Here is a 14,142-nt window from a genome sequence, read left to right as displayed (position 1 = left end):
GGACAGTATATGGAAACGGAGAGACACACCAGTCAGGTGTATTTAAACACTCGGTTGGTTCTTTTTTGTGTCTTTTTTCAGCATTGTGCTTTTATTTTTGAGAAGGGGTGACCACAATGTTCCTCAGAATTTAAAAGATGTCTCCCCATTGATTAATATTGCAAATGTAACAATAACTTCATTCTACTTGCAATTCATTTATCATCGCCTGTATTTGTGTGCAGGAGGTCTCCACTCTGACCTAAATGGCCCAGTCTTACCAAATCTCAGAAGCTAAGCAAGGTCAGCCCCGGTCAGTATTTGGAAAGGAGACCACTAAGGAATTCCAGGGTCATGATTCAGAGGCAGGCAATGGCAAGCACACCTCTGAATGTCTCTTGCCTTGAAAGCCCCATACAGTCACCTTAAGTCAGTTGTGACTTGACAACAACAACAAAAAAGAGCCTCCAAAGTGCCTAAATAAGCAAAGGGCAGATTAGGTAATAGAGTCTGCAAGGGTAAGACTCCCTTATCTTTGCCGGAAAAGAGGAAGGTTAGAATAATAACTCCTTTCTTTCTACCCTGGAAAGTGCCAGAGGATGAAGGCTGTGCCCAGGCCTTGAATTTAGCAGGAGCTCACAGGAAAATAGCTCCTGAACCTTTTTGAAGGTTCCCCTTCCTCCCCACCTACCTACCTTGTCTATTGAATAGTAGGTGCAGCTGCATAACAATCCCTGGATGAGCTCCACCACCTGTTTTTCTACAAAATGACCCCTGGCTGTGCCTGTCATACTCTTACCCCTTCCTGAGAATTTCTTCCGATAGCAAATGGTTACCATGAGTTCTGGAGTGGTGGGCCTTTAAGAATGCTGGTCTCCAATCCATTTGCAGCTCCATCCTCTCGGTTTGCTATTTGACTGTCCTTTTGCAATGTAAAGCAGGGCTAGCAGATCAGTCTCGGGCAGCGTGTACCTTGTTCTCTGAACCCAACAGTGAGGACAGAGCAGGAGAACTATCAAAAAAAGCTGCAGCCGAAAGGTTCTGAAATGTGAAATCTCTGTACAAAGCTCCAATGCAAGATAAGTGCAGTGACCTTTCCTAACCGTAACAGCCGATGAGAACACAGAGCTTGTCTTTGCTATGCTAATTTAGTGCCTGTGTAGAGGGAGAGAAAAGCCTGGTCTCAAGCCCCAAACAAATGGGAACTACTGGCTATTGACATTTCTACCTCACCAATTCCATACTGGGATCTCCCCAGAGGTGGATTTTGTTAAATTATGGGAATTATCAGGATAGCAGCAAGAGTGTTTTGGAATACACCAAACATTTTACCACTGAGTTCTGAATGTTCCCAGATGTTGATGTCAGATTTGCTTTTGAATAGAAACAGATATCTTTGGACTGCACAGAGGGACACTCTTTGGAGGTGATGGTATATTTTATATTGGAAGGTAACCAGGGTGAGGTGAGGGTGCAACCCAATTGCAGAGCATCTGCTTTGCATGCAGGTTCAATCCCTGTAGCCTCCAGATGCAAAGGATCAGGTATTCGGAGCAGACCATGCTGACCTTGACAGACCAAAGTTCTGATGCTTTATGAAACAGAATGAGCCCTGGTTGTTGTTCATAGCGTTGCTAAAGTGGATATGGAGACAAAATTCACATCTTGGTTTATTTTAGGACTCAGGTAAAAACATCTTTTCTCACTCTGGGTGTTAAAGTCAGAATAGCAACATGAGAACAAATTGGTAACATCACAGTTTACTGTTCTGAATTGTTGCTGTCCTTATTTCCTATACACTTAATCTTTGAATAGAACTGTCATAGACCTGCTGCACTGCTTATGATCCCCTGGTAACCATTTCCTTTCCTCTGCATCCCACACATCAGCATTCTGTTGGTCATTACTGATTTTAGTAATGCTATCCATTCAGGTCTTTGATGTTGGGTTCAGAGGGCAGCCATGTTGATCTGTAGTATAACAGATGAGTCCAGTAGCTCCTTAGGAACTAGTGAGAGTTTCAGGGTAGAAGCTTTTGAGCTTTGACTCTTGGAAACTTATATACCCTGGAACTCTTGTTGGTCTCCAAGATGCTCCAGGGCTGAAATTTATTTATTTATTATTTTCAATTTATAGCCTGCCCCTTCCCAAATGGGCTCTGAGCGGGTAACAATCTAATCTGATGTTGTTTGCTATAAATTACGTTTTAATTATGATTGGCAACTGCCTCATTTGCAGGTTGCAAAGAGGGTGGGAGATGAATATATGAAATGAATCTGTCAGCTGGGAGTCACTCTTCCTGCTCTAGTCTATGGAACCTGCCATTACTTCCATTTATACCCTGCCTTTTCCCCCAGTGAGGACCCAAAGTGGCTTACAATATTTTTTGTCTTCCTTTCATGTTATCTTCACAACAGCCCTGTGAAGTTGGGTAGGCTGAGCATGTGTGATTGGCCCAAGGTTGCTCAGCAAGCTTCCATGGCAGAGAAGGGATTTAAACCTGGGTCTTGTAGATCCTAGTCCAGGGATGGGCAAACTTGCTTAATGTAAGAGCCACATAGAATAAAACATCACATGTTTGAAAGCTGCAAGACATGAACATCATATGATTTAAAGCCAGAAGGAAGGAAGGCAGATGGGGGGAAGCGGCGGTGGAAAGAAAACTTTAATTTTAAATGCAATCTTCCAAGCTGCCAGCTAGCTTGGTGAAGTGGTATTAAAGAGATAAATGCCTTCTCCAAGCTGACCAATAGGGTGGTGGGGTCTTTGAGAGCCACACAATATGTGTGAAAGAGTCACAGTTTGGCCACTCCTGTCCTAGTCCACTCATTCCCCCATGCTGGCTCATATATGTGTGGAGAGGCAGACATGGATTATAGGACCTACTGGTTGGGGCACAAGAGCCCCTCCTGTGAGTACACGCCCAGCCCTTGTCAACCAGCTTATGGATCTAAACCAGGGGTCCTCAAACTTTTAAAATAGGGGGCCAGTTCACTGTCCCTCAGACTGTTGGAGGGCCGGACTGCCGTTACTGTACAAGGCCGCGGGCCATCGGTTCTCCATCTTCTGCATCTCTCTCCCTTCCCCACACCACACACCCCGGCCTGGGAACTCACCTCACCTCGGTATCACCTCACACTCTGTCTCGGCCGCCTCAGCCCAGTGCCAGAAGTGTGCGTTGCTAACGCGAGTTTAGGTCGAACGTCACTTCCGGTCTGATTTTGCCATAACCCGGCGGGCCGCATAAACGTCCTCAGCGGGCCGCAGTTTGAGGACCCCTAATCTAAACACAGTGGCATACAACCAGATTCAGCATATGTGTGGTTGATCTTACAGGCTATAATATAGCTATCTCTCTGGAATTTTTCAGCATGACAAAAACTCTCTGTACTTGACCTACCCCCTTAAGTCAGACTCACTCCCACCTTGGGGTGAGGAATCAGTTCTCTTCCATAGCAGCCTAACTTCAGCCCATCTTCAAGGCTTTGGGAGTGAACAATTCCCTTCCTGTGCAGAGTCCTTTATGCTCTCTTTCAGCCTCAGCAGTGATTCGCTTACCTTTCCCCCCCCAAGTCCACCAGGTTCATTCCCGGGCTGTCTGGGAAATGTAGGCCCACAGGGAAAACTTCTAAGGCCCCAGGACTTTCAGTGAGAAAGAGACTAACCAACTGGCTGCAAACCAACCTTGGGCCTCCTCAGGGAAGGAAGGCAGCATAGAATCAGTGGCAGTAGGATTCAGCTTCATGACAGGGTTCAAGTCAGACTTGATGCTAAGACAACAGGAAGCCGAATGCTAGGCATGCTACTGTAAAAATTTAGCAGTGTAAAGCAATGACGCAGCACACACATGTACATCAACTAAAATTATGTTTACTAAGAAAATTAGGAATGGTTACATAAGGATAAAAACTATAAAAAGTCTGAGTAGCTATATCTTTCTAGTTAGTGATTAATCCAAGATGGATTCTAGCATCTGACCTTAGAACAAAGGGAGGAAGAAGAAAAACCTCAGATGTGTATGTGCAAAATCTCAGATAACATCACTAAACTATAGATCAGCCAATAACCAGGCTAAAGGTCACCTCATTATGAATAAGACTTCCTTTTCTCTGCCAGGAACTACATGCAGGACAGCTCATTGGTTTTTAAGTTAACTAACAATTCGCAGATGTAAACAAACAAGTTAACTCTTTCATGACATCAGGGAGAGAACTGCAAATACTCCCAACACTTGTCAACTCCAGGCTGGGAAATCCCTGGAGATTTGGGGGTGGAGGCTGGGGAGGGAGCTCAGCAGGGAAATGATGCCACAAAGAACACCTTCCAAAGTTGCCATTTTTTCCAGGACAACTGATGTCTGCATTCTGGAGATCAGTTGTAATTCTGGGAGAACTCCAAGCCACCCTTGGAAGTAGGCAACTGTTGGAGAGAAAGAAAGTGTCTCAATGGGATGGGAGGCTGGGTTTGGCAAAGCCATTGCAAACAAGGGAAAGGGGCCTGCAAGGTAATAGGGAATTTGTATGAATTGGGGGGGGGGATTCCTTGCTAACCCTATCTAGTATCATTTATCCCACCTTCCTCCAAGGAACTCAAGGCAGTGCTTATGGGTTTCCCTTTCTCATTTTGTCCTCACAACCCCACGAGATAGGTTATAGACAGAGAGAGCAGCAGCTAGCCCAAGTTCACTATGCAGCTTCATACCAGAGATTTGAACCCAGCTCTCCAGGATCCTAGTCTGATACACTGACCACTAGAGCATATTGGCTAAGGAAAGAGTGCAGCAATCTGGATGTGGGAAGGAGCACAGCCTAAAGTTGCATGATTTCAACACTAGGAATGAAGCAGATGTGTGTAGGGGGAAATAAGCCTTCTCTGCCCAAGATGTTAGAGATCTGCTGCCAGTCAGAGAAGGCAACAGTCAGCTGGCTGGACCAATTGTCTGATTCCATAAAAGGGAGCTTCCTGCATGTCTCAAGGGACCATGGCTCAGCAGTAAAGCAGAAGGCCTCAGGCTCCATCCACGGCATCTCCAGGCAAAGGATCTCAGAGATCAGGTGCTGGGGAAATTCTTTCTCTCTGCTTGAGACCTTGGAGTGCTGCTGACAGTTGAAATAGACAACAGTCAAGCAAGCAAAAAAGGGAACAACTGCAACAGAAATCAAGCCAAGAAAAAAAAAACCCTGCAGAAAAACAATACTAAGGAAGACTATTGCCAAAACGCATGTGATCTTTTCTTCATGCTTTGTAAATAAAGGAAAATTTTGTAAATGAAGGAGTAAAGTGGCATTCAGTATTTATTTACAAATTTATACACTATATTTACGATTCTTGCTTTTGAAATGTACATAGGGGGCTTTTTTGGGGGGGGGGGGGGAGTGGTTAATCCATAAGGTCAGAAATATATTTCAGAGCCTTTTTACAGTATACTTTAAGTATTTTGTAGTTATAAGTGGTATTGTTTTTCTGCAGTTCTTTGTTTCTTAGAACAGACAACACAGAGTTGGAAGTTCCAAATGGTCTGATTCAGCAGAAAGCAATTGATATGTTCACTAGAGGAGGATGACAGAATACCTGGAATAACTAGGGAACCAATTCATCCTGCTCATTCATGTACTTTAAAGTATTCATGAGAGATGCCCAGATTTGCTGAGAAAAACCTCAAATAAAGGCAATCCCACATTTCTTTCAGGGGGCATATTCCAATGGCAATCCCTTCTCTGAGTTGGGTCCATCTATTAATGTCCCTCTATTTGAATAAGTCCATTTCCTATAAGCCAGGTTCAAACACTGTGCAAAACCAGTTAGTGTGATTAAGGTCCTTCAAACCAAAATCTGAAGCCTGAACTTGGTTTATTAACCATACTTACTCTTCTTACCTATGGTTTCATGTAAAGCCTGAATGAAAGCATCCTGACTTTATCCTGGCTTATCCGTTGGCAACACAGGCTATGTAAGAAGAAGAAAAGAACATGTCGTTGAGTTGCAACGAACTCATGGAGATCCCATCCATGGGGTGTTCCAGGCAAGAGATTAACAGAGATGGTTTGCCATTGCCTTCCTCTGCATAGCAAGCCCAGTCTTCACTGGAGATCTGGGAAAACCTGGGCTATTCAAGCTGCCTACATAGGCTATAGACTAGAGAAGAAAATGAAACCAATATTTGTTAAGACAAACTAGGATTTGAGTGACTGTCTGAGCCAAGCCCTGGTCTCCATTCTACCCTTCAACCCTGTATGGTAAAATATTCATATTTCTATGGTATGGTATGAGTGGCACCTAGCCAGCCAGGCAGCTGAATCCAAGTCCAGTTCCAAAAACACATCAAGTGGCCATCTGCGCCTCTCCTACCAATCTGGCTGTTTCCTGCTGCTTTGGCCCTGGACAGTGATTCTGTCTTCTTCACGACTCAGTCTGGAATGGAATGATTCAGCCATATAAGAAGAACAGGGTGGAAGCTAATTCCGCTAGGGGGACTCTCTTGGGGACCAAGCAGATGATCGAAGCAAACCCTTCTGTTCTGTCTCAGGTTGCCCTGGCGAAGAATGCCCCGTTTCATTGCTTCTTGACGAGATATCTTCCTGGTGCCCACAGCCATGGCGCAAAAGAGCTATCTCTTGCAGACAGCGATGTTCTTGCCGCAATCGCTGGGTTTGTTCCTCAAGCCGTTGCTTGTGCTTTCGCAGCTCGTTCGCCCTTTGGACCAACTGTTGCAGCTCTTGACGCAGCTCCTGGTTCTGCCGTTTTACCTCCTCGCTGTGTTCCCGCTGGCACAGCGTTGCCACTTCTTGTGCCTGCTGGGCCAAGCGCTCCACTTGCTGCCGGGCATCTTCCTCATAGGCTGCCTTCTGCCGCAAGAAGTGGGCCTTTGTTTCCTGGAGGCGCTCCACCTGCTGCTTCCGGGCAGCTGCCAGCTCATGCTGAAGTTCCTGAATCCGGGCCATTTGTTTCTGCTGCAGGGCCCGGATCTCTCCCAGCCCCTCCAGGTCTGAGCTCAACCGAGCCAGTTCTGCTTCCTTATGCAGCAGCTCATCCCGCACAGCATTCTCCTGCTCCCGGAAGTGGGCAAGCATCTCCTGATGTTGCTGCCGGATCTCCCTCAGCATCTGCCGGTTCTCCTCGCTCAGGGAGACCACAGCATCATGCCGCTTCTGCGCCCGCTTGCCCAGATAGCTCGTGAACTCCAGGCTCTCAGACCGAAGGTGCTGTGCTTCCTGCTGCAGAAAGTCATTCTGCTCCTGCAGTTGCACCCTCCGCACTTTCAAGTTTTCCAGTTCCTGGCAGACACGTTCATAGTCTTGAAGCAGCAATGCAGATTTTTGGGTGAACATGACATCCTCAGCAACATCCGTTGTGACTGTGGGTTCCTCTTTGGCTGGCTGCTCCTTCTTTCCTCGCTTAGGGGGCATTGTGAGGCCTGGAAAGGTAGAAAGCAGAAACTGTGGCCATCAGCAGCTTTGGCCTTCTGCCTTAGAGTGGGGCAGTGGCATTCTGTGACCTGGGTTGGGGGGAAGGAAGAAGCAGCTAAAGCCTTGGTGAGCAGGAGGGTGCCCCCCCCCCATCCCTTTCAGTGGGAGGACTGGCTGTGTAGTCAGGGAGAGATTGGCATGAACAAGATCCCTTGTCATTCTGATTGGCAAGAAGAAGACCCCAACAGGGCTGTGGGAGGCAGCAGCTGAGCTGTGCATAGTTGGAAGAGACCCCTGGCACTATCCCAACTGGCTGGTAGTCCTATAACTGGGCCACAAGGCACCTTTAAAGCTACCCATACTGCGAACCAAAGCAGACCGCTGCATAAGGAAGCAAAAAGCAGTGGCTGCTAATGCTTACTGCTATTTCACACACATGTGAGGAGTCATATCTAAGCTGTTTGGCAGGGTAAGCACATCAGTTTGAATCTCTAGGGCAGTGGCTCCCAACCTTTCTGGCACCAGGGACTGGTTTCATGGAAGACAATTCTCCCATGAACTGGTGTGTGGGGGGGGCTGGCCCTGGGGTTTTTGCTGCCCCCCCTGCCCGTGCCCTATCCCTGCCCCCGTGGGGGTCTTTAAATTGGGGGGAGACGGGGGCTGTTTCTGCCACCTCCCCACTAGGTGGCCAGGTGACAGAAGGCCAATCTGCCTCCCCCTCCCATTTAAAGACCCCCACCAGTCAGCTGATTGGGTCCTGGGCGGGCAGAAGCGATGGGGCTGTGCTGCCTCTTTTGTCCACCCGGGTTCTGGGCAAGCGGGGGCGGTGCAGTGCCTCTGCCTCACTGCCTGGTTGCTAGCAGGCCATGGACTGGTACCAGTCTGCGGCCTGGTGGTGGGGACCCTGCTCTAGGGAAAAGACTCCCTTGTGCTCATATTCAGATGTGAAGAGATGGCTTTTGCAGGATTTCCTATTTGGTATCTGCAAGAATTTGGTCACTGGAAGCGCATTTAGTATCTGACATTTCTAACGGGTTATCCAATTTCAAGCTCAACATCAGCCAAAACTGCAATACAACAGAGATGCCAACAAGCCTAAGCTTTCACATTCATAAATGTCAAGAGGGGATTGTGGAAATATGAAATGTGGAATCCAAAATCCAGCAAAATTGGAATTCGGGGGACAATTTCAAATATTTGCAAATATTCTTCGGGGTCTCTTCTTAAAACAAGACCCCGTGCTGGCACTGCTAGGCTCTTGGAAGTTGTAGGGGGATTGCTGCCCAAAGCATAAAGGGCTATGCACAAGAATGTCTGGTGAAAACTCCATGGTTGAGGGTGGGCTTGAGAGCTTTGAAAAGGAAGTTGGACAGATGACGATCCCAGAGGGGGCAAGCGGGGGAGGGGGGGAGAGATGGGTGACAAACGTTGTAGGAAGTCAGAAAGCAGAAGTTTTCCAGGAAGGAGGCCTACCTGCCCGCTGCTGCCTTCAACTCGTCCCTGCGCGCTGCAAATCCCAATGTGCGTCCCTCCTGTTGCCTGGGGAGCGGGAAGGGGTGGAGCTCGAAGGAGGAGGAGCTCAGAGTTTGGGATGAGTCTTTTCTTCTCCCCGCGCAGCAGCTGGTACAGGAGCGAAGGGAAAATGAGAATTAACAAAAAAGGAAAAGAACAACGTTTAAGGCCAGTGGGACCTTTAAGACCAGCCTGGTCTTAAAGGTGCCACTGGACTCAAACTTTGTTCTCGTGCTTCAGACAAACATGGCTATCCCTCCAGAAAAAGAGAAAGACAGACAGGTAGGAACGCAAAATTCCATGGTTCAAGTGTAGAATGTCATTTTGGGTCAAGCCTGAACCAGAATTAAAGATCTAGTGCAGAATTGGCCTAGAGGTTTTAATCCCGTTTTTCCTCCCCCAAGGGAGACCAGTGTTGCCAACTGGCCGGGAGGAAAATGTTGTGTCTTTTTAGTAGAGATTTCATGTATGGAAATGGGCAGCTGAAGCTTTGGCGTGGTGATAAAAAATCACATTAAATTTGCTTCAGATTAAACTGATACTAAAGAGACTTGCATAAAACTTAGCGACACTAGCACTGGGGATCCAAAGCAGTTCAATCTTCATAGAATCATCAAGTGGGAAGGTCATCTAGTCCAATCCTCTGCACAATGCATGAAAAATACCTCCCCCGCACACCCAGTGACATCTGTTCCATGCCTAGAAGATGGCAAAAAAACCCTCCAAGATCCCTGGCCAAACTGACCTGGAGAAAAATTGCTGCCTGACCCCAAAGTGATAAATAGCATTTCCCTGGGTGTGTAAGAAGGGGCCACAAGAACTAAGCACTGATGCAACCCCTTCTGCCCTCCTCCTCATGATCTGCCTCATTCACAGAATCAAGGAAAATACAAGAACAGGGAGAAAAAGCAAAGCAGCCAAAAAACACCAGTTATCTCCCTAACTAAACGAAACACCAATTATCTCCCTTGCTCAATGAAAACGTCACCCAAGAATATACAAAACGGCTGTATAGATACTACACCACAAGAAAAGCTTTATGCTACAATATAAATGCTAATTCCAATAAATACAAAAGTATCTATATAAAGGTAAGGGTAGTCCCCTGTGTAAGCACCAGTCGTTTCCGACTCTGGGGTGACCTTGCTTTCACGTTTTCATAGCAAACTTTTTACGGGGTTGTTTGCCATTGCTTTCCCCAGTCATCTACGCTTTCCCCCCAGCAAGCTGGGTACTCATTTTACCGACCTCGGAAGGATGGAAGGCTGAGTCAACCTGGAGCCAGCAACCTGAACCCGGGTTCCGTGGGATCAAACTCAGATCGTGAGGAGAGAGCTCAGACTGCATTACTGCAGCTTTACCACACTGCGCCACAGGGCTCTTATTCTTAGTGGAGAGAGATCCAAACCTGCGTCTCCATATTCGACTTCACTACACCACAATCGCTGTACTTGGGAAGAGGGAAGACTGGGATCCCAGCTGGGTATAATGCCATGGAACAGGGGTGGCCAAACTGGAGCTCAGGAGCCACATGTGGGTATTTCACACGTATCAGTTGTGATCACACATACTAAATAATGCAGTTTCAATCCACTTTCAATGCACTTTCCAACTGGATTTTACTGTGTGAACTGACAAAATCCAGTTTGAAAGTACAGTGAAAGTGGATTGAAACTGCATTATTTAGCATGTGTGATCGCAGCCATTGTGTGGCTCTTGAAGCCCACACCATCCTGTTAACTGGCTTGGAGAAGGTATTTAAAGTTGCTTTCTTTTCACTTCTCCCTCCTTCTTCCTTCCCCCATCTATTTGCCTCCCCCTCCTCCCTTCCTTCCTTGTGGCTCTCCAACACCTGACATTTATTCTATGAGGCTCTTACGTTAAGTAAGTTAAGTTTGGCCACCCTTGCCATAGAGTCTGCACTTCAAAGCAGCCATTTTCTGAAGTGGGAATTCAGCTGTAATTTGGGTTGCCAAGCTCCAGCTGGGGCTTGGTGATTTCCTGAAATTAAAAACTGATTTCCAAATGACACATCAGTTCTAGAGAAAACAACAGCTTTGGAGGGGGTGGCCTTGTGGCATCACAGCACTGCTAAGCTCCCTCCCCAAACTCTGCCCTCCCCAGGCTCTGCCTACTACCAAATCTCCAGGAATTTTTCAAGCTTGAGTTGGCAACCTTAGTAATTCCAGGAGGTTTTCAGAACACACTTAGAGGTTGGCAACGCTACTGGGGACTTTGTTCTCCACAAAAAGCGTAACGGGCTGAAACACCCCCTCCCCCAGTTATAATTGTGATGACTAAGATCTGTTCCCTGTGACAAAGGCTTGTAATTATTATTATCCCTGTAAAAAACTGTTGAAGGCTGGATATTTTCTGCAATGGTATATGAGGAGTTAATGGAGGCTCTTCACAAAATGGCTGCCCCAGTGGGCATCGCTGTTATTGCCAGTAATAAGGAACTAATCTATTATTAACAGCATTGACTGAAGTACAGTCCAGGACCAGGGCACAGTCCCAATACATAATATCAATATATATTTGGCGGCCCTTCATCTGAAGGTATTGTACTTAGCCTTCTTCAGCCTGTGAAATAAGCTTTAGGGTTGCCAGGAACCTGGAGGGAAAAAAAGTCCTACCACTTTAGAGGCTTAATGGAATGTCACTTACCTCCATGCCAAAGAAAGCTTCAACCTGCCGTTTCCACACTTTAAGCTTCTTTTACAAGGGACAGGGCATTTTTCTCTAGGCCTGTTAGCAACCCTGCATTTCAGTGCATTGGGCCTCACTGAGGCCTTGTTTCATGAACATATGAACATATGAAGCTGCCTTATACTGAATCAGACACTTGGTCCATCAAAGTCAGTATTGTCTTCTCAGACTGGCAGCGGCTCTCCAGGGTCTCAAGCTGAGGTTTTTCACACCTATTTGCCTGGACCCTTTTTTGGGAGATGCCAGGGATTGAACCTGGGACCTTCTGCTTCCCAAGCAGATGCTCTACCACTGAGCCACCGTCCCTTCATCAGGGAGCCTGAGGTGTTGCCTCCTGCAGGACTTTCCAGAAGTCTAGCCATTGTTCTTTCAAGCAGTAGGGTTTCCCCAAAAACACTGGGAAATAGAAACAATGCCCCAAGAATCCTGGGAACTGTACTATGACACCACAAGTAGGGTTGCCAACTCTGGGTTGGGAAAGTCCTGGAGACTTGGGGGTGGAGACTGGGAAGGGGAGAGTTTGGGGAGGAGAGAGACCTGAGCCAGCTATACTGCTATCCTCCATAACAGCCATTCTCTCCAGGGAAACTGGTCACTGTGGTCTGGCGATCATTTGTAATTCCAGGAGCTCTCCAGGCTCTACCTGGAGGTTAGCAAGCCTAAACCACAGGGCCCTGGCTTATAGTGCAGCTGCTGTGCTAAATGGGATAAGGAAGGCCAAACAGTCTGCATAAAACAGCTGACAGGAGTGTTTGGGGGCCTGGCCACTCACTTACTAATTTGCCTGCTGGAAGAGAGAAAGAACTGTCACCAGAGCTACATTTTCTGCTGGGCTGAGGAGAACAGGCAGTGCTGGATACAAAGCTTTGACATGAGCAATTGTATGTGGGGATGTGGTTGAGTTTTATTTATTTATTTATCAGATTTATATCCCACCCTCCCCTGACAGGCTCAGGGTGGCCCTTCTCCAGATGGTGGAGTTTGAAGATCCCCTAGATTACAAATGACCTCCAGGCTATAAGAGTTCCCCTGGAAAAAATGGCTGTTTGAAGGGTAGACTCTATGTCATTATACCCCACCCCGCTGAGATCCCCCTGCTCCCAAAACCTGCCCTCCACAGCCTCTACACCCAAATCTCCAGGAATTTCCCCACCTGGAGATGGCCACCCCAGATGGGGCACAAGGGCACAGTCACATCACATTTTTGTGCTTCTGTTGTACAACTCTTTAATGGTTTGTATGCCTGTGTATACTGGCTTACATCCTCCCACCCTTCCTAGGCAGCCTAAGGAGCCTTATTTGTATTCCACTTTCCCCCCTGGCTGTGAGGTCAGTCAGTCTGGCAGCATGCGTGACCCAAAAGTCATCCAGTCATTTTCATGTTGAAATGGCAATTTGAGCTCAGCTCTTCCTCCCAATCTAACACTCTAAGCACTGCACTGTCCTGGCTGATGGGGTGAAGACTTGTGGTTGAAACATCAGGGTGAGTGACTGAGGGGGCCCATGCAGAACTGCTGGAAGGAGACAACAATTTAGAAATCTCACCTTATCCTCTGAAACTCCCCCCTTCCAGATTTTCTAACCTCTGTGGCATTCGAGCAATCTGATTCAATCCTCCCCACTAATACTTATGAACATATGAAGCTGCCTTATACTGAATCAGACCCTCGGTCCATCAAAGTCAGTATTGCCTACTCACACTGGCAGCGGCTCTCCAGGGTCACAAGCTGAAGTTTTTCACGCCTATTTGCCTGGACCCATTTTAGTTGGAGATGCCAGGGATTGAACCTGGGACTTTCTGCTTACCAAGCAGATGCTCTACCACTGAGCCACCGTCCCTCCCTCCACTTAACTCATCTCAATATTCTTTGTTTTTCCAAGAAGCACATATGCTCAAAACAAAAGCTTTTGCTGAAGGAAGGGATTACTTATTGACTTGGCATATCCTGCACACCTGGGGTGTCAAGCAATACTCCCTCTAAGTTGTGGAGTCTTGTGAGCAACAATTTTACTTTGTGTGAGCCACTGGCATTAAAGTTGTGAGCTACTACATAAATTAGTTTGATCTGAAGCCATTTTTCCTGAGCTAAGACAAAAATGTGTAAGCTGGAGGCTGAAAAACTGTGAGCTAGCTCACACTAACCCAGCTTAGAGGGAACACTGGTGTCAAGAATGTCTGTGGGTGCCCCAGGTGCATAGCTGTGTTGGTTTGAAGCAATGGAACAAAGTTTGAGTTTAGGACCAACAATGTTTTATTCAAGGTATGGGTGGCCCAGTTTTTTGTTTTATTTTCTTAGAATGGCACAGGGCCAGCGGCTTCATTATTAGCTGCAGTGACGTTTGGTACATTCCTCTGCTTTATACCTTGCTGTTCTGCCAGAAGAATTTGGCTGGAGTGCTTCACAATACAACCCTGTACTCAATTTGGTCCACAGATTTCAGTGGCATGTAGAATTAAGTGCTAATAGTGAGTGATGCTTCACAGCATTTCCATAAGGAACTTCTGCCTGCATAGGATCACAAGTGAATTATTTGC

General features: G+C 46.9%; 1 protein-coding gene across 1 annotated transcript; it reads right to left on the bottom strand.

Annotated features, from left to right (window-relative positions):
• Positions 1-6,122: 6,122 nt before the first annotated feature.
• LOC132579072 (coiled-coil domain-containing protein 166-like) lies at positions 6,123-7,385 on the bottom strand. The gene has a single exon (XM_060249257.1). The coding sequence runs from the start codon at positions 7,383-7,385 to the stop codon at positions 6,444-6,446; it is 942 nt and encodes a 313-aa protein (XP_060105240.1). The 3' UTR covers positions 6,123-6,443.
• Positions 7,386-14,142: the final 6,757 nt, after the last annotated feature.

Source organism: Heteronotia binoei, chromosome 1 (genome assembly GCF_032191835.1).
Source record: "Heteronotia binoei isolate CCM8104 ecotype False Entrance Well chromosome 1, APGP_CSIRO_Hbin_v1, whole genome shotgun sequence".
Taxonomy (NCBI): Eukaryota; Metazoa; Chordata; class Lepidosauria; order Squamata; family Gekkonidae; genus Heteronotia; species Heteronotia binoei.
Note: the sequence above shows the minus strand (reverse complement) of the source record. Positions and strands in the feature narration are given on the sequence as shown.

Excerpts from the sequence above, each read along its gene's own strand:
- LOC132579072 (XM_060249257.1), bottom strand. The coding sequence starts at position 7,385 with ATGCCCCCTAAGCGAGGAAAGAAGGAGCAGCCAGCCAAAGAGGAACCC.